The 24,871-nt window shown below is 41.1% G+C and overlaps 2 protein-coding genes across 2 annotated transcripts; one reads left to right on the forward strand and one right to left on the reverse strand.

The window, feature by feature from the left end:
* Window positions 1-2,355: 2,355 nt before the first annotated feature.
* Window positions 2,356-23,900, reverse strand: gcc2 (GRIP and coiled-coil domain containing 2). Its single transcript, XM_080498168.1, has 24 exons — window positions 23,750-23,900; window positions 23,214-23,276; window positions 23,015-23,099; window positions 22,854-22,939; window positions 22,346-22,450; window positions 21,668-22,172; window positions 19,729-21,563; window positions 19,500-19,575; window positions 19,274-19,374; window positions 18,961-19,059; window positions 17,708-17,827; window positions 15,571-15,735; window positions 14,235-14,339; window positions 13,045-13,207; window positions 12,563-12,663; window positions 12,282-12,359; window positions 12,030-12,167; window positions 10,967-11,088; window positions 10,143-10,319; window positions 9,078-9,286; window positions 7,142-7,357; window positions 6,798-6,937; window positions 4,278-4,479; window positions 2,356-3,716 (listed from the first exon to the last, which is right to left on the reverse strand). The coding sequence occupies exons 1-24, from the start codon at window positions 23,753-23,755 to the stop codon at window positions 3,643-3,645; spliced, it is 4,971 nt and encodes a 1,656-aa protein (XP_080354294.1). The 5' UTR covers window positions 23,756-23,900; the 3' UTR covers window positions 2,356-3,642.
* On the forward strand, window positions 4,865-6,011 carry tmem223 (transmembrane protein 223). Its single transcript, XM_080498737.1, has one exon. The coding sequence runs from the start codon at window positions 4,966-4,968 to the stop codon at window positions 5,731-5,733; it is 768 nt and encodes a 255-aa protein (XP_080354863.1). The 5' UTR covers window positions 4,865-4,965; the 3' UTR covers window positions 5,734-6,011.
* Window positions 23,901-24,871: the final 971 nt, after the last annotated feature.

Here is a 24,871-nt window from a genome sequence, read left to right on the forward strand (position 1 = left end):
CATGTATGGATTTTCTCCAGATCTTCTAGTTTCCTCCCACAGTCCACAGCCAGATGACGGCAATAAGTATAAATGTGTGTCTGTGTATTGTATGTTTGTGTTGTGTTTCTTTTTTGTTGTTGTTGTGATTGTGAATTGTCCATTGTGTATCTGTCCGACCTTCGCTCAACATTGTTTGGAGTCACCTGCAGCGATATGACGTTTGATAACATTATAGATTTTCAGTTGTAAGACCAACATATGTTTTTTACTTTTAAACGTCAACAATTGTACTTTAATTGAGTAGAATTTAACAAAGAAGACGTACTAATAGATGCATTTTTCTAGTATTTTACTGTTACATAGCTTAATTCTAATATTTGTGAGGTCTGCTCCATAAATTTGTCAAATTAAAAAAAGGTCCATTTGTTTTCTTTAAGATATCTTCTAAATCATTTTCACCAACTTATTCTATTCTATTCTACAAGCAATCCTAAGATCTATAACTGAAGTAGGTGGTAAATAACAGCGCTTAGCAGAGAGATCAGTGATATCTTGTCAGCTACCTTATTGCAAATGAAACAACATTTGCACAATAGTCATACTGCAAACAGGCCTTTGGATGCTTTTTTTAATGAAGAATATTTAATTATTTGTACACCATTTAATAAATAGTACATTAGATGTCAACCATTTCAGGATACATCTGTATTTCTTTACTTTCTTTAGTTTGGGATTGTCTGTATTTATAGGTTGTTATATTGCATTTTTACAGGGCTCCACTGAGGGTAAATTGGGGTATCTGTGGACCAAGAACTGACTAAAGTCCGTTTTAAATTAACGTGAGATGGAGAGAAAAAAACCCTTCGCCTTTATTGTGAAAACCAAAGATTCCACAGGATGCTTATCTGTGCATGCAAGTCAGCTTTCTACACAGCCTGAGCGTTTGCACTGAATTATAGTTTAAGGTTTTACTGGCAGGAAACGTCTGGACCCGCCCTGCAAAAAAAAAAATCACTGCAACTGCTTTAGCGTAAAGATATGCGGCATGTATGTAATCAGCCTGCTGCTGCGTCTGCACACAGTCTGTTATCTGCACAGGAATCAGCTGTGGGAATGTCGTGGAAACTCTTGACTTCACATTTTGTGATCGCTGAAAAAACTTGCACTCAAGTTCAACATGGCGGGTGGATGGAAGCCGGATCGAGACCCCCCCCCCCCCCACACACACACACACGCGCGCACACACTCTTCTGTCACACAGACGCACTTTTAGAGATGTTTTCCCCCCCTAAAATCAATTTCAATCTTCAACACTCTGCAGAAAATTACAAATAGATGACCCATCTAACATTACTGTAAATACCCAGGCAGAAGTAATGCACACCAAAGGGTTAACGTATCAGCTACTTTCCAGGGAGGTGACATTATGTTTACCTTTGCGTCCAGTGACACACACAGTGGCTGTACACTTGCAGTTTCCGCCCCAGACTGCGTCATGATCCTACATCCACATTTATTTCCTTAAAAGGAAAAAGCCCCCACATCCTCTTCCCTCCTTCAAGACGAGCAGGACTCTCATAGCAACATGGGACATCCAGGGCAATGAGAGACCACTGATGCTTCGGATCACAGTCATCGAAACTAGTGCCACACTTTGACATTAATCCCGCTTTTGTAGTATTTCTGGAATATGAAAGTCATACAAAAATGCACAACAAAATTTCCATCATCCTGCAAGTGTGATTTGGTGCTATGAAGTCTTTAAAGAAATTGGAAAAGAACAAAAAGGAGTCTAAAATTACCCTCCGATAAAAAACTTGCAGAAAGCAGTATGTGTCATAAACAAGCAGAGCTGAGTGCACATGCCAATAAGATTCCTGGTTTGTGTTTTGCTTGAGAAGTTTACATGCACAGGTTCTCCGGGAACTCTTGTTTCTATCCAAAGTAGACATTTGAAGTTGTGACATTAGCATTGCCATTAGTTATGAAAAGTGAGATGTGTCTGTTTTTCTGCGTTTTCCCTGTGCTGGACTGTGGAGGTGTCCAAGTTGTACCATCATGTTATCGACATGCCCTCACCTACAGTCGGCTTCGATCAGCTCCGGCACTCCATGACCCTCATGAAATGGGTTACATGTGTGAACGAATCAGAAAAAACAAACATTTAACAACAATGTGGACAAACCAGATGAAGCCATGCAAGTTGCCACTCTAACACAGACGTGTTTTAATAGTTATGGTAATCTCAAAAAGCTTTGGGAGACAGTAACTTTTATAAATATAAAAGCTTACATTAAAGTACACCGACCTGTGCTGCGTCAATCACTAAAAGCTGCCAATGGAATGGTACAAAGACATTTACCTTCATCGCTGTTCGGACTTGTGTTCATGTCGTGAAACAAGTGTTGGGAGGAGGGGGGGTGAAGGAAAAACGTGTTTTTTCACCCTCCACCACGAGGTTAAGAGTTTATTGTAAGACACTCTGGGAATGAGAGAGAACCGCTCACCACTTATAGATCAGATCCTTGCTCGTGGGCACTTCAGCAGAGCAGATGAGCTTGCCGTGAATGGATGCTGTTGTTCAACAGGACAGCAGTGCAAGACACAACGAGTATTTCACGGTCAGTGATTAAACTGCAGCACAACAATGAAACAAACCAGGAAATTCTACCAAAATAGATACAGGAAAAAAAAAAAAAACACTCAGGTTAAAATAATAATAATCTCATGTCAGTTACATTAACAACAAAAATCCCAAACCAAGCATGACTGAATCCTCTGATGAAAACTGTCGCTGCGCCCGAGCCGTGAACGTGAGGGGTTCACAAACTGCAGAATCAGTACAACGAAACGTAAAAACAGTTTGACGTGATACCACGGAAGAAGACCAGAACGTTGATTTCAACAGATAAGAAAGACTAAAATAGTTCACATTAGTAGTTTTAGCTTTAACTTCAATAAATCACACATCTGGCGCATGACCAACAGGACAAACTGCTGAAGAAAATGGATGGAAGGAGTATCAAAGGAATTTTTCAATGGCAGAAAATTCAGGAAAGAAAACCCCCCCCCTGCTGCATTTAAGGCAGGGAAATATATTCAATCCCCTACACATAGTACACGACAGTATAAAAGGCTGTGAAGAAAAATAAAGCGCAATTCACTTACGTGCTAGGATCAAAAACTTATCCGACAACTGGAAATTATGGCAAATAATATTGTACAAGCATTTCCCTCTTTTGATTAATGCCTCTGTTCACAATTTATGGGTATAATGTTGATTCGCGATATCTTAAAATGCCTTATGAACACTCCTTCCTAGTATGCATTAACAGCTTAAATACGCGTCAATAGTGACAGTGGAAGACAGAATATTCACCTCTGTCAACATTCATTGGAAGGAGATGGACGTAGCTATTGCACTGGAAAGTCAGATCTACATACACTCTTAATAGTTTGGTTGCTTTTCACTCAACCACACTTTCATTCTCTTCTCATACATTCCCTGGTCCCTTCATCAATGTTCCAGTAATACAGAAAATCCCCGTTAACCTGCCAGTAACCACAGTTTTAAATGTGCAGCACGTCACGTCGAGGGGCTCGGTGACGTCGCTGCGTTGTGCTCCCAGTGTTTTTCTTCCATTGGATTGGGCCTCACGCCTACTTTATCCCCGACCAGCTGTGAAGGTAGGAGGACCAGCCTGAGCCGCGAGAGCCGGCCCCCTGCTCCTCACCTGCACAAAGGAGAGCCGACAGCAGCTTGTTAGGAAGCACTAAAACATCCTCTTTATGTTTACATGTGAACATTATTTTAGCACAATCCCCCGATGTAGAAAATATTTTGTTTCTACGCACCCGGATTTCTGTGGAGGTTTTGGTAAACATCCTATATGCTACAGTTAAAAAAAATAAAATAAAATTCTCTTGATTGATGTACCCAATAATCTACGTACTCCCATTGACAGATTTAGACATGAAATATTCTTTTCAATGCATAAAGTCATTTTTAAAGTCTTTCCTTCAGTCAAGCTTTGTGCTTTTATGCCTTTATAAAGTGAAATGTAATCAACATGTCATATTGGCAGAAATGTTACAATTTGGAATTCAATTTATATTGTAATAGAAGAAACAAACCCCATACACTAATACAGCCACATAGACATAAACAAATTCCTATTACTAAATCTATTGTTAAAAGCTTTGCAACACGAACATTCTCAATTTTTTGGCACATTCGATTGGGCTCACTGAGCACTGCAATGTGGGACAAATCGCGGTTTTCATGTATCACTTACCATGTGCAATGACGGCCAGTTTACTTTTCTCCTCCGGACTGAGCTGCAGCATGGTGTGGATGACCGGCAGCAGCGCCTGCCGCTCGCTGCCAGATTGCAGGAAGATGAACTGCAATAGGACGTTCTTCAGGTACTCCAGGTTGGCCACGCTCTTTTCTCTCTCGTGGTTTCGCTCGAGACGACGAACTTCATTCTTCAGTAGCTAGAAGGCAGAATACAGACGCATTAAAACAAAAAGCCTTGAAACTTCATCTTTGCATATAGAGCTGTCTACACCTCAGATCTGCACACATAACTTGCCTGTGTGGGTGACAATTTAATTATTGAAACAAAAAAAGAAAGACACTGATGAAAACACAACTGGGGTAAAGTTATGACATTTAAGCAAATAAAATATATCATCAATGATAATAAAGTTAGTGTTGATTGCAAACCATGCATGCAATCCACACATATAATGCCCCCTGGAATTAATATTTCAATTATTAAAGTATCTCACTCGTTCAGAGCGTTGACGGGTTAATTTTGACCCTCGCCACTTTCCGTCATAAAAGTCTTACGTCACACATAACAAATATGGCGGCGCCCTCTGCGCAGGAGAAGTCGAGGGTGTTAGATTAGTTATAAACAATAGACACCACCGAAGTTCTGTTTTTGTCGGTTGGGTTCCGGTTAGCTTTAACTAAAGATGGGTTTGGAGCGTGTGCTGTGCGGGGCGCTGCGGGGCTGCTGGACACACGTCGGCCTCGGTAATATTCAGAAGACACTGCGGGGACTCGCTGCCGTGTCGGCACACGGTCTGCAGGGCAGCGGCGCGTTAAGCCGGGGCTGCGCCTCCGGACTGCTCGGTCGGCTGTTTCGCCACCAGCTGCCAGCCCGCCGCAGTCTGTGCACCTCCGCCCAGCCCTCCAGAGATGTCACCTTGTTCGTGCACGACAGGACCCGCTTCTTCCGGCTGCTGTCGGTCTTCACCGGTGGCCAGTTCGTCTTCTGGACGTACCTGGCTCACTTCGCCTACACGGGGCTCAGGGACACGGGCGGCGCTGTGGACAAGGGGAAAGCCAAGGCGACGGGGCTGGCGGGGATGTGGAGCTTTGAGATGAACCTGGGCTCCAGCACATGGCGGTACGGCTTCACGCTGGGCTGCTTGGCCATAGGGGCGGGTATCGTCGGACTCGGGGCTCTGTTCAGCCTGCGCTCTGTCAGCAAGGTGGTTTTACACCAAGGTGGGAAGATGGTGACAGTCTGCACTCAGTCCCCTCTGGGAGCGGAGCGAGGCCGCAGGATAACAGTTCCGCTGACCCAGGTGGCCTGTCACGCCCACAGGCAGGAGTCCCCCTCATTCATCCCGCTCAGAGTCAAAGGACACAAGTTCTACTTCCTCTTGGACAAAGAGGGGACTGTGACAAACGCCAGGTTGTTTGATATCACTGTCGGTGCATACCGGCATATTTGATCTCAGTATGGACTTTAAGGACTTATAAAACGCCTCCCATACGTCTGGACACACATGCAGCTGTCTTTTTCTATCTCCGTTGAAATGAATAAAATCTCTGATTTAAAACATGTGTTCATTGAGTTAATTATTTTGCTCTGCTTCTATTCAATAAAAACACGACATGAAGGGCTGAGAAGAATACTGAAATCTAGGAAATGCCCTCTGCAACTGGGATTAAAATCACTGCTGTTCTATGCATCAACACCCAAACCACTTTTGTACCGAGTCATCGGCACTTTCCCCTTTTGACAGTCTTATTTGGCACAAAGAGCCATAATAAGGTTCTCTGATGACAGCCAGTCGTGTCATGCAGTGCAAGTGTGATAGAGATCCATTGCAAAACTTAAAGTCTGCCTAGTGATGTGGCTTTAACATGGAAATCGTTTCGTCCATCATTAATCCGTAAGCCAGGAGATGTGTAATATATATATATTTCATTTACCTGTATTTTAGTTCTGTTTACACCACAAAGCACATTGAATATGTGAGCTAAATATCTGCCAAAGACTAAATCTTTTTAATCCGATCACAGTCATTTCATTGTAGTTTCCTTTTGGCAATGAATGCTTTGTTTCCAATTTACTGTGAAAACCTCTAGCCTGGATCAAAACATGATGCCATAGAACGTTGCAAACTTTTCTATACTTCTGCAGTACATTTCAAAACTACGCTTGAAAGTGAATTCTACTAGTGCTGCAACAAACACTTTCATGTGTTTGTTGCAGCAATTCTACTTCCCGTTTGCAATTCTAATTTTGAAATCAATCAGTGCCAAATATTTTTCACTAACCATGATGAAGGACCAAAGAAAACCAAATATACCCAAATTCAAAGACTTAAATGATTAAGAAATTTTCAGAATGTGTGACGATCAATGCATTCCGTATTTTACAATATGCAGCGCAACTGTAATGTAAATAGGGCAATCAGCTGTGTCAATGAATTTAGCCTGAAAGTTAATGAGTGGAGTGTAAGCATAGTTTTTTTCCTTCTTCTGAGTGTATTTTGTCATATATACATACGGCGATTTGCTCCATGAGAACAGCATTGGTGGCCTCAGTTTCATGCAGCAGGCTGTTCATGTGTTCCATGCTGCGGGTGACTGTGGTCAGCTTTTCACTGAGCTCTTCTTTGGTTGGCTCCACCGTCCACACAAAAGGCTCTGACGAAAACAAAATAACATATTGTGTTGCTGTCAGGTCTATTCGTCTACTGCAAAACCAAACTCTCCAGTGGAAACATTTATATTCTTGACTGAAACAGAGTTTACTTCAGGACAAGAGTGTTATTCCCGTTCACTCTGATTGGTTTTGGGGATGTACGCTTGGATCTGTGTTCCAACTGTGATTTTAAAAACAACACACACCTTGTTTTGGGTCCGGAGACGTGAGAAGCTGCTCCAGAGAGGGGAGGGGTGTGAGAGCAGGGGAGGGGCTCTCAGTCTCAGTGGTCTCCATACCCTCACCCTCCTCCCGGGCCATTGACTGCAGGTCAAGTCCCAGCCCCGCCTGGTTCTGCTCGGCGGCTCTGCGCTGAAGGTCTGACGCCAGGGACTTGCGGCTCGACTGCACCAACGCTGAACCTGCATGTGTGGAATAGGTATGTTGGGATTGATGTTTCTTGATTGATTAAACTTTGTTGAAGATCAGAGACTACTGACGAAGAGCTACAGAAGCTTTGATTAAAATTGATTAAAAAAAAAAAGTTATAGCACTAATTTGAAAGGAATCATGTCTTCAAAAAAGCTATGGGCAAAATCAAAATGCGCTGCATGAATTAGATTTTTTTTGTTTTTTATAACTGCACAAACACAACATGTTGAATTCATCCTCTAAGCTACGAGCCAGTGTCTTACTTCATTGTGACATGAGGGGGCACCAAACAACCTTAAGCAGCTCATCTGGCATAAAGACAGAGAACACTTTAAGGAAAAGAAAGAGAGGGAAGGATGGGGTGCCTGAGAGAGTGTGGGTGGACAGACTACAAGATTGTGATTCATGGACCTGGAACTGAATCAAGAGACCAATCCCTTCATCTCCCCTCCTCCAGGCTCACCCTCTAACCAACACTGTCATAATGGGCTCTGGACCAGTGCAAAGCCACATGTGACCAGTAAACATGAGAGCACACTGCGGAATCAGACCATTTTTTCCCTTTTTTTTTTTTTAAAGAAAACTGAACACAACCAAACACATGTATCTTACATGAAGTTCTTATCCACATGCTGTCATGGAGGATATGCACAGATCCAATCAAACAAAACTCAAGCTGTCACCATTCAAGTCCCGAGTCAAGCTTTATCAAGCCGTGATGGAAAGATTTGGTGCTGCGTACTTGGGTATAGATCCCTATTAGAATCTAGCGGAAAATAATAAAAGCCAGTTGGAAAAATTTGCTGTGGTGATACTTGTAGAAAGGAGCAGCTGAATAGACAATTTGTATTAATAATAAGATGGACAAAAGCACATACGATTCTTTACATATAATATATTTTGATTACTGCCTCTTAATGCCACGGAGTCTGCAAAGTCACAACGGTCAGAGATGGCCTCTGTGAATAAAGGACAAGATTGTAGCCTGTTTCATAAACTGTAAAACTGATATACTTATTGTCACGTTTGTCTAACGTTTTAATCTGAAGCAGCATTATGACCCACCTGCTCAACCAACCTCGGAAAACACACTGATGCTGAACCCTTCTGCATTTTAGTTGCCTATAAATCCTACCACACCGGTAAAAACAGCTCTAATATGACTTTCAGTAAAAGCTGAGATTGGTCCCTGTGTATCCGGTTAATCCTGGGGTCCATGTGTGAGCCACTAATGATGAATCTCTCCAGATGCCACAGTGAGCTGTTTGCCACACTGAGAGGCGGGGACGGAGCTCAGGAACCTTGCCAACACCTGGCCTAGCTGGAGTGACAGAGAGAAAACACACAGACACGCACACTTGCCTGTTCTAGTTATGCGTGTGTGTGTGTGTGTGTGTTTGGTGTTTTGACTCCAGAGGGCAGCTGTGTGGGAGTTGATGAATGAGCTTTACTGATAAATACACAAACACACTCATCGTCTCCCATCATTCATCTCATGAAGGGAAATAAATATAATAAACAACTTCAACACCGTTACCTGATGCTTTGATGGATATTTGTCATACACGTTCATGCCCTTTTTGAGCGTAACGACACCTGAGCCACAGTTTCTACTAAAATCTGTTAATCAAGTTGTGTTGCCAAGATTTACAATAAGGGATGCATTTCCTTGCATCGAGTTTAGAATCACCCCACCACCCATGTTCTTACTGTTCTGGCTCTGCAGGTTGAAGAGCTGCTCCTCGACGCGCGTCAGCTGGCCCTGCAGGGTCTCCACGGTGGTTCGGTGGTCATCCTGCAGCTTCCTCAGCTGCTCCCTGTAGGTCTGGCGCTGTGACTCCACCTGAGACGACAGGTCTGCCTGAGTCTGGGACAGGTCTGACCGCAGGCTGACGTTCTCTGACTGCACGGACAAAAGCCTGGAGGTGGAAACAAAGTGAGATGAAGACTTTAACGGCTGCAATTCAGCAGGGAACCAGTGTGACACAGTTCAGAGGAAAATACCAAGAATTTAAACACTGAACCGTGCTATCAGATGGGTGTGATGCTTGGACAAATTAACTCCAGGTTCATATTACATCATATCTCATATTGATATATTTCTCAAATTAAAGCTGCAAATATAAATGATTGCTGAAAAATGGAAAAAGAAAGACAAAAAGAGGCAATTCTACTAACTTTTAGTATTTTGAGACGCTTCAATATTTTTTCCCTCTTGCTATTTCTCAGAGTTTGATCCAAGTATGTTACTGAGAAATCTGATACTGCTTGTTGAATGAATCAATTGTTAAAATGCCAAAACGTTTATTTCTTTTTTGTTTAGACGTCAACCATCCAAACCACTAAACCAGAGTCAACCAGAGCAACCCACATACTCAATGCTGCTGCTCATCCCACAAATGCATGTTGCTTACAAATGAAGCGGTATTTGAGTAAGAAATAATTAAAGTCTCCAATTAAATAGGGTTTATTTCCAAAGCCCTTTTGTTACATTTGTCAAACACAATCATTCCTTTTTTTGTGTGTGCACTTTATAACCCCAGGGTATTTTTTTTATGTTTTCCAGTAAGAGCAATCTGTATTTTCTGGGTCCAATCAGTTGATCCCAGCATGTGTCCACATGTGTCATGATTGCAAACACTTGAAGAAGAAAAGTTGAAAAGAGTGTGAGAAACGTGTGCTTTGTCAATGACGCAGTGGGCGATTGAATGACAGATGGATAAGATGGAATCATGATTTTTAAAAAAAGAAAAAGAAAAGAAATAGCGACTTTACCTCTCACGGAGCTCAGCCTCCTTGCTGATGTTTTCCTGGAGGATTTTGTTGTGTCTCTCAAGAAGAGTGTCATGTTCAGTCTGGAGCTGCTGCAGCTCCACTGTGCAGCTCTGAAGACTCTGCTGGCTCTCAGCCAGCCTGGACCTCAGCTGGTCCACCTGAGATGACAACTGCTCCCTGCAGCACACCACACACCCTATTTGCATTCACATCACACTCGCAGTGTCGTTTCAAAGCACACTGATCAGATCTCAGCTGAGCATGCATCATGAAATATAAATGATGTTCTTTACATTTGTCACAGTACAACAAAAGTCTATTGGTTTGGTTTGTGTTACACTGACATTTCACAATGACCACATTGATCATACTTCCAGTCGACCCTGATTGTAGGAAGCTCACCCCTTGTTTATATCGGAAATCAGCTTGGAAAATGGTTTTGCAGAGCAGGTCTTATTTCTACAAAAGCATGAACCTTATTTTATTACAGTCACATACTGTTACATATATATTGTCTACACTTTCTAATCATCGCGGATCTACTGTCTCACCGTTCTAGACTATTGTCACTCTCGAGTAACCCCTAAAAAGTTCAATTGCTCAAGCCTTTTTTTCAGAAAAAAACCCAACTGTGAGATCACAGCACTGATTTTGTGTTTACAGCTTTGTGTTAAAATCCTTTAGTATTTAATACACGCAGTCCTCCCAGACTTTGGCATGTTTTTAATTCCTTCAATACGCACAAACAATTAGCTGCAGGACAGAATCAATACAATAAATAGTTTCTCTCATTCTTCTTTCCGCCATTCATGTGTCATCCTTACCTCTCTCCTTTACTGAAATCTCCTTCACTATGTGAGGTGGTTTTGCTCTTCTGCTGTTTCAGAACATTGTGAACGCGCACCTTGTAGCTCTCGAACTCGCTTGTTGTGGTCGCAAGTTCAGCCTGGAATAGACACACACACACCAGGCAGAGTAAATGTGACAGTGCACACACTTTATACTGTTTTCAGGACTATCGGGAAAGTGAACTTATACACTGACCAAAAATATAAAATGCAACACTTTTGTTTTTCTTCTGAGCTGAAGTCAAAGCTCAAAGACTTTTTCTTTAGACAAAAAAAGGCCTATAGCTCTCAAAATACTGTTCACACATTTGAATAAATCTGTTTGTCCACAACACTGCAATTTCCAAACATAATTAATTGACACAGATAGAACCTAAACTATGGTTAAACATGTTTCAAATTAACAAACTGCTTGCACACACAGTTCCATCACATTGTGTGTTTACTGATTTTGAGACAAGAAATCCATTAAATTTAATGAGATAATATATGAAAACCTTTAAAACTTATTATAATCAGACTGCAAAAAAAAAAAATTAGTGGAGGACGAGTTCGCTCTGTTGAGCCGGGTAGTGATATGCAAACCTCCAAAACTGTTTATGTCTTGAATGTCTGCAAAAAACCCTATATCTTTGTGAGCCATGCCATCTAATCAGAATCTTGATGCCACGCATGTGTGGTGGATGGATTCTCTTGGCAAAGGAGAAGTTCTCACTAATGCAATTTGTCACAGTGGCCACTTACAACTCGACACAAGCAGTTTGTAAAAAAAAAAAAAAAAGAGAGAGAGAAAAGTTATAACTTTAATGATCAGTCAAAAAATAATTGAAAGATTAATAATGTAAATAGTCATTAGTTAAGATCTCATTTGAATTAATAGGGTTAAGTACTGCCCATGAGCTGGTGCAGCTCTCAGTCGGTAAATGCACTGAGAGTGCATAAGTCTGCTGTGTTACTGAGCAATGCAATTCCCCATCAGCTCCAGAACAGTACCTGAATGTTGTGCAGGAAGGGAAACAACAAAATGTCTCACTCATACCTTAGCAGCATCTTTTTCCTGCTGCAGACTGTGGATGCGCTGTTGCAGAGAGTTCGTGCTTCTTTGCTGCTGATCCAAAGTAGACCTAAGCTGCTCCTGCAGACGGTGGCGCTCAGCTGACAGCTCAGAGATCTCAATCTAAGAGCACAAACATGGAACTTCAATATATGGATAATGTATTCAATGAATTTTCCTGTAACTGTTCCAAAAGTAGAGCAGAGAGGTTTTGCATCAAAGTGTAGGGTGTATTACCTTTGAGCTTTCCAGCTGTTGTTGGTGACTTTCCAACTCTCCTTTCAGAGAGGCCTGCTGCACCATGAGGGAGCTCTCCTGCAAATATGCACAAAGAGCAAAGATTAAAATGCATGCATCCATATATGCAAGAAAATCAACACCCACATGTGTTCAAATATTCCAAACATCTATCACGATGGTTACATCTTACTATCTACATTCATCAGACAGTAACGGTGCACACAGCAGAAAATCCATCGGAGCACATGTGCAGACATGCACTTGTTTGACAAACACACCTGTTTCTTAGCATCAGCCAATTCCTTCTTGGTCTTCACCAGCATTTGCTTCATCTTAGAGGTCTTCTCACCCCCCTGGTCCAGCTGGGACTTCAGGTTCTCTGTAAACGCACATGAAAACACACAGAAACAAAGAAAAGTGGCATGTTTATATGCAATATACACTTTGTTCAGATGCTTTATTATCATCAGAATGCTACATATGGTTTAAGACCAGAAAACAAAGGGAATTACACATAATATCTCCAGGCTGTGGAGGCTATAATTACATCTACTCTGTGGACAGCAAATAATTTTAGCTTCCAAGGCAGAACAGGGTTACTCGATCTGTAAACGCAGATTTGAGCTTCTGAATTTTGCAATATATTTATAATGTTAGTGAAGGTGTGTGTGTGTGTGTGTGTGTGTGTGTGTGTGTGTGTGTGTGTGTGTGTGTGTGTGTGTGTGTGTGTGTGTGTGTGTGTGTGTGTATTATGTCATACCAATTTCCTGCTTGAGCATTTCTTCTTTCTGAGCGAGTGTGTTTATTTGGGCTTTCAAATCCTCTGCGCACTCGTCTTTCTGTGTGATTTTACTGTTGAGATCTTTCACCAGGCGCTCGTAGTCGGCCATCTCCATGTCCAACAGAGAGCTCTGCTGTGCTTCCTGCAGGCAGAGAGGACATGAGCAAAGCGAAAAACTCACAAAAACTCGGAACAAGGATGTGCTTTACACGGAAACGCCAGAAGTCCTGTCATTCACAGTTACCTTACTATAATATGCTGCATCCAAGACTTTGAAAGAGCTCATTTTTCACTTAACTCAGTAAATAAAGTTTGATGAATTTCTTTGTCTGTGTTTGTATACTACTGGAGGAACATTGTAATAACAGTTTGTCTGTAAAAAAAAACCCAAACAAACCATTAAGTAAACATATGTTTATATTATTTGTAAACATCCAGTGAAGGTTTACAAAAAAAGTCTGTTCTGTCAGATTTTAGAATTTTGTGTAGAACTTTAGGTGCATGCAATACACAACCAAATACTGTGTGGACAAGGACACAAGCTCCTCTCACATTAAGGTGGTGGCATCATGCTACTGAAGGACTTTTGTAATGTCACAGTAGTACAGAATTTCAGCAATAAAGAGACATCAAAGCACTGGAGCTGCAGTTAATGCAATCGCTATTAGTCTGATCCTTCTGTGAAATAGAGTATTAATCTTCTGAAACCATGTTTAATTCATTATTATTATTTATTTGTATATATATGTTCTTGTTATCCTACTAAATTGAAGATGTAGTTCCAATTTTTATAGCATTCTTTTTAATAGCAGCGTTCTTTGCTATAACCTGGCTTATTCTGTGTTTGCTGGGTTGTCCTCACAAAATGGACACAGTCAGACCTCCTGGCAGCCTTCATGTACACTGTAGTACTATGTAGGTCTCCACTAATGGAAAACTAACAGCGGTTTCTGTACTGTGGGCTAGAATTGCTCTTATTTCCTCAGTGGGGTGAGACAGCAGCTGCAGGCCGGCCATCACCGGCTCAGCCACTTGACTGGATTGGCCCTCTGAGACACACAAGTGTCTGAAAGGAGTGTGTGTGTGTGTGTGTGTGTGTGTGTGTGTGTGTGTGTGTGTGTGTGTGTGTGTGTGTGTGTGTGTGTGTGTGTGTGTGTGTGTGTGTGTACCTTGCGGAGCTGCTCAAGCTCCTGGACAGTCTGCTGAGACTGCTGCTGCTGCTTGCGGAGCTGGGCTGTCAGCTCTTCTACCTCTTTTGAAGCAGATGACAAGTCCTGGAGAAGGCAGAGAAAACGCGTCAACATGCACACAAGGAGAGTGTTAGCTGTAATGTGTAGATGCACTGTGAGGCTCCAAATAAAAACAAAGTGCTATTTTCCTGTGAACCCAATAGCCTGGCAGGGAGCGACTGCGTGTATCAATTCATTACCTGCAGTCCTAAATGGATGCCAGGTCTGGTTTTTCTAGGGAGTTCTTTGAATGAACAGTTTCTACAGTGTAGGATCATGTGGAACAGTGGCAAAAAAGTAACAGATGTCTAAATCACTGTTGTGGAAAGTGCCAGGAGGACATCCTCTGTTTGGCACAAGAGAAACTTAAGCAACAGAAAATAATTTATAACAAAAAACAACAACAACAAAAAACCTACACTAATCTGGCTAACTTTGGTTGTATTTTCTAAGTTTCACTGACAGGTTCTGAAAAGAATACTCATAGTGCCATGTGTTAGGATTTGTAAAGAAGTGCTAGATAATTAATTTATTTTGAGGAAGGAAGTAAAAAGTACTTACATCCTTCACACAAGTAAAAACAAATAGTATGAGTTCTGAAATGTTGTCAAAAACCATGGTTAATAGGAAAAATTGTGTGGTAGGTAATAATATACAGTGACCTTGTTTTTAGGCATCTTGAGCCTATTTTAGGATGACAGTGGTGGAGGTCGTAGCCATGTATACATATATGCACCCAAAATACTCATATTGCCTTTGTAATTGGTCACTATTGATTCACCAGCTTAATCACTATTAAGAACACATTATTTTCCCCAATAAGAAAAAAAAATGGGTAATGACCTGGCCTTTCTTTATACACACTGTGTTCCATTTAAAACTGTTCAGACTCTCAGTTTTTACATGGAAACATAAAGTATTTCAAACATTATTGACATGAGAAAATCTTCTGTGAAATAGAAAGTAAACATGAAAATCCTCAAAATAAATTAAGTACTTATAGTTCTTATATCTAAAGAAATCGTAGTTAAATTCAGTGACAAAATACAAATTTCTTTTTTAAATATATGTCATATCTATAGTTTCAAAACAGTGAGGGTATAGTGAGGGAATGCCAACTTATATAATTGCTACAACGTAAGGAAACCGAAATTAATCAGTCACTGCATTTATGAGTGTCAGATGAGTAAAAACATGAAGCAGGAAGCAGAAGCATGCTTCTTCTGTCCATGTCAGAGCAGTATAGAAGAAAGTCTCCCTCTTGCTTTAACTCTACCTTGAGCTTTTGTTCTTTCATTGCTCGCTCCGCCGTCAGGTCTCGGTCCAGATTTGCCGACTGCCTCTGTAATTCCTGGTTCTTGGTCTCCAGCTGCTTCAATGTGCTCCTCATGGTCTCCATACCAGCCAGGAGGTCCTCCTTCTCACTGCTCAATGTCTCCGTCTGCAGAAGTAGAGACACTCCACTTTATTGCCACTGCCGGTATAATTTACTTCTCCAAATGGTACCTTCAGGGACAATGTAATTACTAACGGAGATAAACAGAGCCCATTCAAATCTGTTTGTAGGAGCCATTTAAATATAAGCACGGATTTTAACTTTGCCATCTTGAGCATCTCGGGCAATAAAGCGGCCACAAACAGTAAAGTCCTCTGCATCAACTCTTTGTGGCCCGCGGGCCAATTTCCAAAGGTTAACACATTATTGGTTTGAGAGGAAAGCCATGTGAATCGCAAATAATCCACAACTACAGTATCAGATTATAAATTTGACTAAAAACATCAATAAAGTAATAGCTATAGTTTTCATACCTGGTAGAGGTACTTGGTCCAAAATTTTAGAAAAGTTACCCATTCCTGGCATTCAGCTTCTTTTGGTCTGTAGGAGGTGCTTTAGTTTCCATTTTGATCATGTATTTATTAATTGTTTGTTCAATGTTCTATTAATTTTGTCTTAAATACAATTTAATCTATCCCGCTTAATCTATAACGCACCTTTCAGGAGATTCAAAATTGGTCCACAAAGGGGTTGATAGAAAAACATATAAAAAAGGCGTACACATGAAAAACACAAACAAACCCAAACCCAAACAAATTATGTATAAGAAAACAACTCAAACATACAGGATGAAAAGTATACGCATGTATTTCTAAAACACAGAGATGTGTAGGATATACATTTTTGTATAATGCTGTAAAGAAGTCAGAACTACAAAAAAAATGTGAGCTTAAATAAAATTGTTTGGAAAAAAAGTGAAATGAATATGAAACAGAAGTCATATTTCTTCATAACTGGGGCTTCATTTCCCAAGTATGGGGATGCACATTACTAATAGAAAAACATTTTAAAGTGAATTTTGCATAATATAACCCCTTTAAGATGGAATCACATGTGTGTTCTCTTTTTGGTCTTTGTAAATACTCTGCAATGGAGTTTGAATTATTTTTGCAGTTGATAAAATGCATTCTTTGGTAAAACAGAAAACAGTTAGTTTGTAAACTGTTAAATAAAGGGTTGACATCCCTACTTATGACATAATAAGGCAATATATAGACCGGTAATGAGGAGCTACATTTTTATTCATAGACTCTGGAACATTCCACAAAACTAATCCAGTTTGAAGACGTTACTGTATTTAAGTCCAACTAATTCAACTGTGCTGGGTGAAATGATTTAAACAGCGACGCTAAATTCACTTTGAAGAGGACTGTCTCGCTTGAAAAAGCACTTCCAAGCAGGCAAACGTGCCAAACGGTTCCAAACACACGTGACGCCTTTGAAAACCGCTCATGCAGATCTGACAGCAGCAGGCTCGGAGGGCTTTTTCTGCAAGGAACATTGAACCAAGCAGCGGCAGCAGGCGCAGCTCGCCTCCATCACCTGTCAGCCAAACACTGAAACAATGATTGGTAAACAGAGATGTCCAGGCCGTACCCCGAGATCCCTGACTAGTTTCCGTCGGCGTGCGCCCCCTGAGAGCGATGAGCGCACACAAGAGTAAAACCGCATCTCAGAAAATGGTGTCGCGCTCGCAGGCAGCAGATGGAGGCAATACCCCGCTCCATTTACCTCACTCTTGTTCTCTCACTGGAAAGAGACAGTTATGAGCTTTGAGGAAAGGAGTATATACAAAAACCGTTTTCCCCCCTCGCTCAGCCAGTCACATCGGATGGGCGATTTGTGGGCGTCGGGGTGTCACATATAGCCGGGTAGAGTGTTGTTGGCTAAAACGACCCCCTCTAAATCGTATGAAAAGTGAGTTATGAGATGAGTACCGAAAAGATGTATGACTGGACAAAGTGCCGCTGCTTAGATTTATTGGGAGTTGAGAGCAGTTTGTGTGTTTGTTATTAGTAATTTATGTGTGTGTGCAAGAGAGAGAGCGAGAGAGAGAGAGAGAGACTATTTGTGTTACCTGTGTGACAGCACTGCTGAGTCGTTTGGTCAGCTCAGCAATCTGTCTCTCTGCTGCCTCCACCTTCTCCTTCTCGTTATCCAGTTGCTCTGTCTGCCCGTCGTAATCTATCTGTAGGTTCTGCACACACACGCACACACACACACACACGTTTCAATATTCATCACTAGAAGCTCAGTAGCGGGTCAGCAAAGGTGAACACTATGATTCTTAAATATCAGCTGCATTTACTTACGATGAGTGTGAAGCAAAACTCTCATGAGACACAACAGAGCGGTTTCCTCCTTAATGGAGGCACAGTTGTAAAGCACAGCGAGTCTGGGAGGGCCGTTTTATGAAAACTACGGGGAGTCATGTCTTAAACAGAGCATGCCGCCACTTGCCAATAAACAACATAATGGATTATGGGGTATTTATGTTGGATTAAAAATGGCGGTTTCATACAGGGCAACGGTTTCAAAATTGTTTTAGTTCGAATTCTAATAATAGCCTTAAAACCTAGAAATATCAACAACCCCAAATTTGAATGCAGTTTAGAGCACAGAAGTAGAAGTTCACTGAAATTGTTGTTTAATTCGAACTTTATGCAAGTAATTTTAAAGATTATTGATAAATTCACATAGAAATGTCAGCAAAAGCTTAAGGGATTTCCCTCTGGGATAAATAAAGTATTTCTATTGTACTCTATACTTACTTGCAAATGTCATATCTGCAAAAATCAGTGAGCATACTGTAAATAAAGTAAATGGCTCGTTCCCTATAGCAGCATGGCGACGCCCTTTAATTCAGTTCCAGGTGACAGAGGTGTTACATTATCTATTTTTATTAAAACATCACGATGTTATTTGCATTTAGATTTTTTTGTGAAGGATTGTATTCAATCTAATTAGTTATTTTTCTTACTGTGCAAGCCCATTTCTCATGTACCATTTAACCCTCTCCTGCAGTGATCCTCAAACCTTCTCGTGTCTACCACCTGAGAAAATGTTCATATAAGGATTGTTTATGAATACATTTTACTTGCCAGAGCAACATTGTTCAACTCATGGCAAACCATCTCTCAAGCATGCACCGGCTAAGTACATGAACTGGATGTGGCAGGCTGATATCGAGACGGAAGGGATTAAAGATGAATTTCATGTTTTCTATATTTTTATAGACTGTTTTCTTTATTTATTCATAGCAGATCTTATCAAATTATGTCAGTACCAATAGCTTCGAAATACGTCTGTCTCATTTAGAGTCAGGTTTACCTTGTAGCCTTCAGCTCCATGTATAATATCTTTCATAGAGCTGTTCACTCGCTCTCTTTCAGCCTTCAGTGATTCTATTTCCTCTTTAAGAGACACGACCTGGAAAGAAAAATAAAAACTGAATTTAAGATTTCAATACCTGCAACAATTGATCTGAGCACAGAGAAAAATACAACGAAGCCTTTGTACTTGCTTAAAAAGGAAGATTTTCACCATTATTGCCAATGTTTTCCTCTCCCTGATAATTTCTAACATCTGGAAATAAAAAAAAAGAAACATTCTACCTTTTAAGACATGCGTTTGTTTACATTACCTCTTTCTTACTGAGGTCCAGCTCCTTCTTTGCTTTGACAGCCACTGCTTTGATTTTGTTCATTTTTTCATCCTTTTCTTTGTTTTGTTTCTCCAGGACAGCTGAAAGGAAATGATGTTCCAAAACCTGATTAACAGTCTAAATATTAAACATGGAGTTTCTATAAAATGTATAATCAGGCAAACTTCATTCTTTATTGAAAGACGAGATGAATTAACTAGGATACCTATTTTCTGTGTGATCTCATTGGCTGCATCTTCTTCAGAGGAAACGGACTGCGTGGCAGACTCTTGAGAGGATGACTGAGGAAAAAGAGAGGGGGAACAGTCATTTAAACATGGTTGAAAGCATCTTTAGCCATATGATTATACATATGTTCTTTAACATTTGCAGACAGAACTTCAAAACAGGAAAAAAAAAAAGATAGGAGAGCACTTTTCAGGCGCTCCACTCACCTGAAAAGCAGCCATCTCATTTCTCAGCTGTGATATATGAGAATCCTTCTCAGTCAGCTGTTCTCTCAACTCTCTGCTCACTTTCTCCATGTCCTCCATTTTTCTCTGCATCTCCTCCATCTCTCCTCCGCCCTCCTCTTCAGAGATCCGAGCTTGTAGGTTCTGATTTTCGTTGTTGAGCTTCTCGTTCACTGCCTTCATCTCCAGCAGGTCTCTCTGCAGCCCCTCTGAATCCTTCATCACCTCCTGTAAGTTGGTCCGCAACATGTTCCTTTCCTGCTCCAGGTCTTGGATGTAAGCTTGCAGCTCTCCTTGCACCTCCTCTGACTTTCTCTCTACTTGAGCCTCTTCAAGGCCACTCCTCAACTGGTTCCTCTCCCTCTCCAGCTCATCAACGCGAGTTTGGATCTCTTCAATCTCCTCCCTGGATTTCTTCATCGCTTCAGATTGGTTTTCCTCCATGGATTGGATGGAAGCACGGGCCAGTTCGGCCTCCTCTGTCTCTGAATTCAATTTGGCCTGCAAGTGTTGTTTTTCAGACGTCTCCTGCTCTAGTTGAGTCTCCACGTTCGCCAGCTTCGAGCACAAACGCTCCATCTCTTCCTGGGTTTTGGAGAGTTCTGACATAGCTTCTTCCAGTTTCTGATGGACAAAAGCCTTTTCTATAGAGAGCTGTATTGCGGCTTGATCTAAGGAAGAAACAATGTCCTTGTGTTTTTCCAACTCATCTTTTACATGTTCTTCCATTGTTTCTTGCTCATTCTTTAAACGTTGTACGTGGTCTTCCGTTTCTGTTTTAGAGCTGTTCAACTCTCTCATTTTTACTCCCATCAGCAACAGAGCCGCTTCTTTCTCCTCCAGGACCTTCTCCATTTCTTTTGTTTTTTCGTCTTTTTCTTGTTCGTTGTGCTTGAGCAGGTCTTGTAATCTGTCACGTTCTTCCGTCACTGTGTCCACCATTTGCTTCAGATCTTGAGTGACGCCTTCCTTCATGTGTAATTGGGATACGATCTCCTCATTCTGTCTCTTCAGCTCCTCCAGGGACTGTTTCAACTCAGTGTGCAAACCGTCCTGGTCCTCCACAGAGGATGGGAGATTTTGGTCCCGATTTGAAAAACTTTCCAGCTTCAACTTCAGGTCTCGCACATCCTCCATCAAGGTGTTTTTGTCATCTGTTATTTCTTTCACATTCACCAACAGTTCATCCCTTTCCTGAACAAGATTTAATAGCTGGTCCTGGAGGACTTCTTCAATTTTGCCTCCCTGTTCCTTCACAGCATTGTGTTTATTAGTCGTCTTCTGACTCAGTTCTGTTTCAAAACTTTGGAGGAGATCCTTCATCCTGTGGAACTCGGCCAAAGCTGTATCTCGCTCTCTAGTCAGGACCTCACACTGCGTGTTCAGCTGCTCTAACTGTGAGGAGTCATGGTCTTGAGGTGAACTGGTCACAGAAGCTTTGGGTCCTCCGTCGACCTCATTCGTATCAGGATTGAGCGTCAATATGGAGTCGCTGTGAGTGCCATCTTTGGCCATCTGCAGTTCATTGATTTTAAACTCCAGCTCTTCTCTTTCCACCTGAAACTCCTCCTTCACCCTTTCCACATCAGCCTCAAGTTCTCCTTTCACGTTACTGAGCAGGGTGAGCTCATCTTTCAACATGGTGTTTTGGGCTTGAAGATCGTCCAGAGCCACCTTCAGTCTCCCAGTCTCAGTTTCTTCTCCAACACCGTTGGTGGAGTCACTTTGACTGCAGCTGGACAGTTCCAGCATCTTAGCGATCCCTGAACCTCGAGCAGGGTCTTCATCTTCTTCTTGCACATCCTGCAGGTAGCTGTCTGGAAAAAGAACAACCAGGTTAGTTGAAAAGCCAAAAAAAAAAGAAAGAAAATCAACCTCGTTTGAACTGTACTTCACTTTCACTCCCACAGTGGTCTCTCACCTTTGAGAGCAAGTTGCTCGGTGAGTTCATCGTGAAGTAAAAGGAGACGCTCCCTCTCAATCTCACAGTCCTCCTCCAGAGCTCTCATTTCCTCCTCATGCTGTAGAGTCTTCTGAGAAAGCTCCTCCTTCAGGTTCTCGATCTCCTGCTGGGCCATCGTCAGCTCCCTTTGGTGGTTCTCCTGCAGCTTAGCAATCTCCTGGGTATTCTGTTCTTCGATTGCATGCAGCTCAGCTCGAAGGGTTTTCAGTTGCGCTTCGAAGCAGCGATGTTCCTCCTCAGCGCTGTCTTTTGCACTGGCAGTCTCTTCTTGGTGCTGCCTTTCTCTTTCACTCTCCTTCTGTCGATCACTTGCTTCACGCTCTTGTAGTAACTTCTGGAAATGAGTCACTTCTTCTTGGTGTTTGCTGTTAGATTCCTCAATGCTGCTCTCGAGGGCTTCGATCCTCCTTTGGTGGTCCTCGATGGTGCGGCCATGCTCACTTTGCAGCATTGTGATATCATCCTGCACAAAGTAAGGAAGGTGGTGAAAAAACATGCAAAGGAAATAACTGTAATAAAACCCTTTGATCTGGCAACAAGAATGTATTAAAGTATATTAATGTACAGAGAAAGCCTTCTAAACTCTAGTGCTTAGTTACCAGTGTTACACGTCATGCAGTATTTATTGCGTTTCACCTTGGCTTGCTGCTTAGTCTTCTCCAGAGCTTTACGTGACAGTGTCAGACTCTGCTGAGTTTCGGCCTTTTCCAACAGCAACATATCCATCCTCTCGGTTAGCTCCTATTACACACAAACACACAGAATTACATCATGTCAAAAAGGTAAGTAAAAACGTAGACTTGAGAGCAGAAAGGGACATTTTATGTAGATTTTTAAGCCTTAAGACTTTGGTGTTTTTTTTCTTTGTGGTTATCTGTTGACTTTAATTCAATTAACTCTGGTGCCAGAAATGCTCAAATCGTACACAAACGATGTCTTTTTTCATCAAGTTACAATCCGAATCACTATGGTAGAAACAGCCTTGATGCTGAGAGAACAGACAGCTTGGATGCATAAATAAATATAATTGGAGAATGAATCAGAAAAGGAAACAATAGTGGTTCTATTTGAATTTATTAATAAAGGGAAATTGCATACAAATAAGAACAGAACTTTAAACACAATATGAAGAATTGTTCCAAACCTGTATCAAAGATGCATCATCTGAACTGCTGGTGTTTTGCTGTTCTTTGGATTGCTGTTTTAGGGATTCAACTTCTTTTTCCAAATCTGAAAAGACAAAACAATGTCATGCCGGAAACGTTGAAATAACCAAACAAAAGCTGTAGCGGAATTGGCACCTACCTGCACACTTGCTTTTAATCTTCTGCATGGTCGCCATCTGCTTTTTGGCAAATTTAATGAGGTCATCTTTGGACAGTAAGTCCAGCTGAGAAGTGGGAAACAAACAAACAAACAAACAACAATAAGAGCTCAAAGCCAAACATTTTCACGAGTGCAAGACATGTTAAAGCTCACAGTGATGCCTGTTGGAGTGCTTTACCTTGGACTTGGGTGTACCTGCTGTTGATGTAGTCACAGGCTCAGCTGCAGCACCACCAGGATCCTGCTTCAATGAAACGTATTAGTGGAGGTTAGATACAACTTGTTTCTTGGATTTAATTGCTGTATATGTCACAGTTAAAACAGTATTTCCTTATTGACAAACGCTAATAACTGATAACAGTACCACAGTTCAGGCTTTTGAGCGGCCACTCATCAACACGTTGTTAATATAACGTTAAACCTGACGTATGTTTACATTATTGATCACAACTATGTAGGTAGAGTGACTTAATGACTATTTCACCAAAGTAAAAAAAGAAAACATCAGTCAGGCTTGTTGAACCAGATAACTCAATGCACCAGTCTGTTCCAGGTTCATCAAGGCAACAGTAAGACAAGTGGCTCTTTTCATTACGAGTAATGCAAACAATAAACAGTCTTCGCAATAAAAACATGAATGAATAGACCAATTCAGAGGCTACAACCGCATTACCAGGACAAGCTAAAGCTAAAACACCGACACGCAGCTTTTACCTCCATGTCTGCGAATCCGATCTTTAACGGCTTCCGGTCGGCTGTCGTTGCAAACAGATTATCCGAATGCCGTCCGCAAAAGATTAGACGTCGATATCTGGGATTATATGCTGATTTGTTTCTGAAACATCTCGTCTGTTTTGGTCTTGAGATAAGCTTGTATTCGCTTCCGCAATCGTCAGCCGAGTGACGTCAGCTCCACGTCACAAGTTGAGAATCAGAGATCAGTGAAGCCACAAAGCAGAGGTTTTATTGTTATTTCTGGAGAAAGACGTGCGTAATATTTACCTTTCCACATTTTTGTTTCTATTTCAGTTTATTAGCAGACACACACACACACACACACATGCATCTTTTCTTTCATAAACTTGGCTAAAGAGCCATGGAATTTCGCTGTGAAGTCAGTTACGTTGGTTAAATTGCACAAGATTACCAGAAAAAGTACTGTTTAAAAAGGGATACTGTTTAAAAAGGGATTCAGTTTCCCTGTATAAAATAGATAAGTTCTGATCATACTCCTCAGACAATTAATAAAGTGTCAAAATCACACGATTGTAATTTGTTTATTAAACAAATATGGATATATATATATATATATCTCAAGATTCTCTTTCTTACAAGAACCCAATAATTGCTTCCGAGTGTGCAGACAAAACTGAATAAAAATGTATAAACAATTGGAGGTGTAATCTACCCAGTCACGACTAATTTTAAAAGAAAAAAATAATATTACATGTTGTAAATAAGAATAAGAATAAGAATAAGAATAAGCATACGAATAAGAATAAGAATACAGTTAAAAGGAACAAAAATAGTAACACAATTCAGGGATTTGCAGTAGACCAAAATTATTTTGCATGAATATACTTGTTTAAACAGATAAGTTGGTACTATTTATAACTATCAAGGGAATGACAATTGATGTCAATTCCCAGATACATGGATGGATGGAGGGATGGATGGATAGATGGACGGATGGATGTATATGGAGACAAAGACAGATACACACTTTCTTTCAGCAAATGTATGAGTAAAATTTCCCCCTAAAGAAATAAATGTAACTTTAACACACAATTAAAAGTGAAAGACATCAGGTTCTGAAATGTGAGGAAATATTTACTT

This window comes from Blennius ocellaris (assembly GCF_963422515.1).
Source record: "Blennius ocellaris genome assembly, chromosome: 6".
Taxonomy (NCBI): Eukaryota; Metazoa; Chordata; class Actinopteri; order Blenniiformes; family Blenniidae; genus Blennius; species Blennius ocellaris.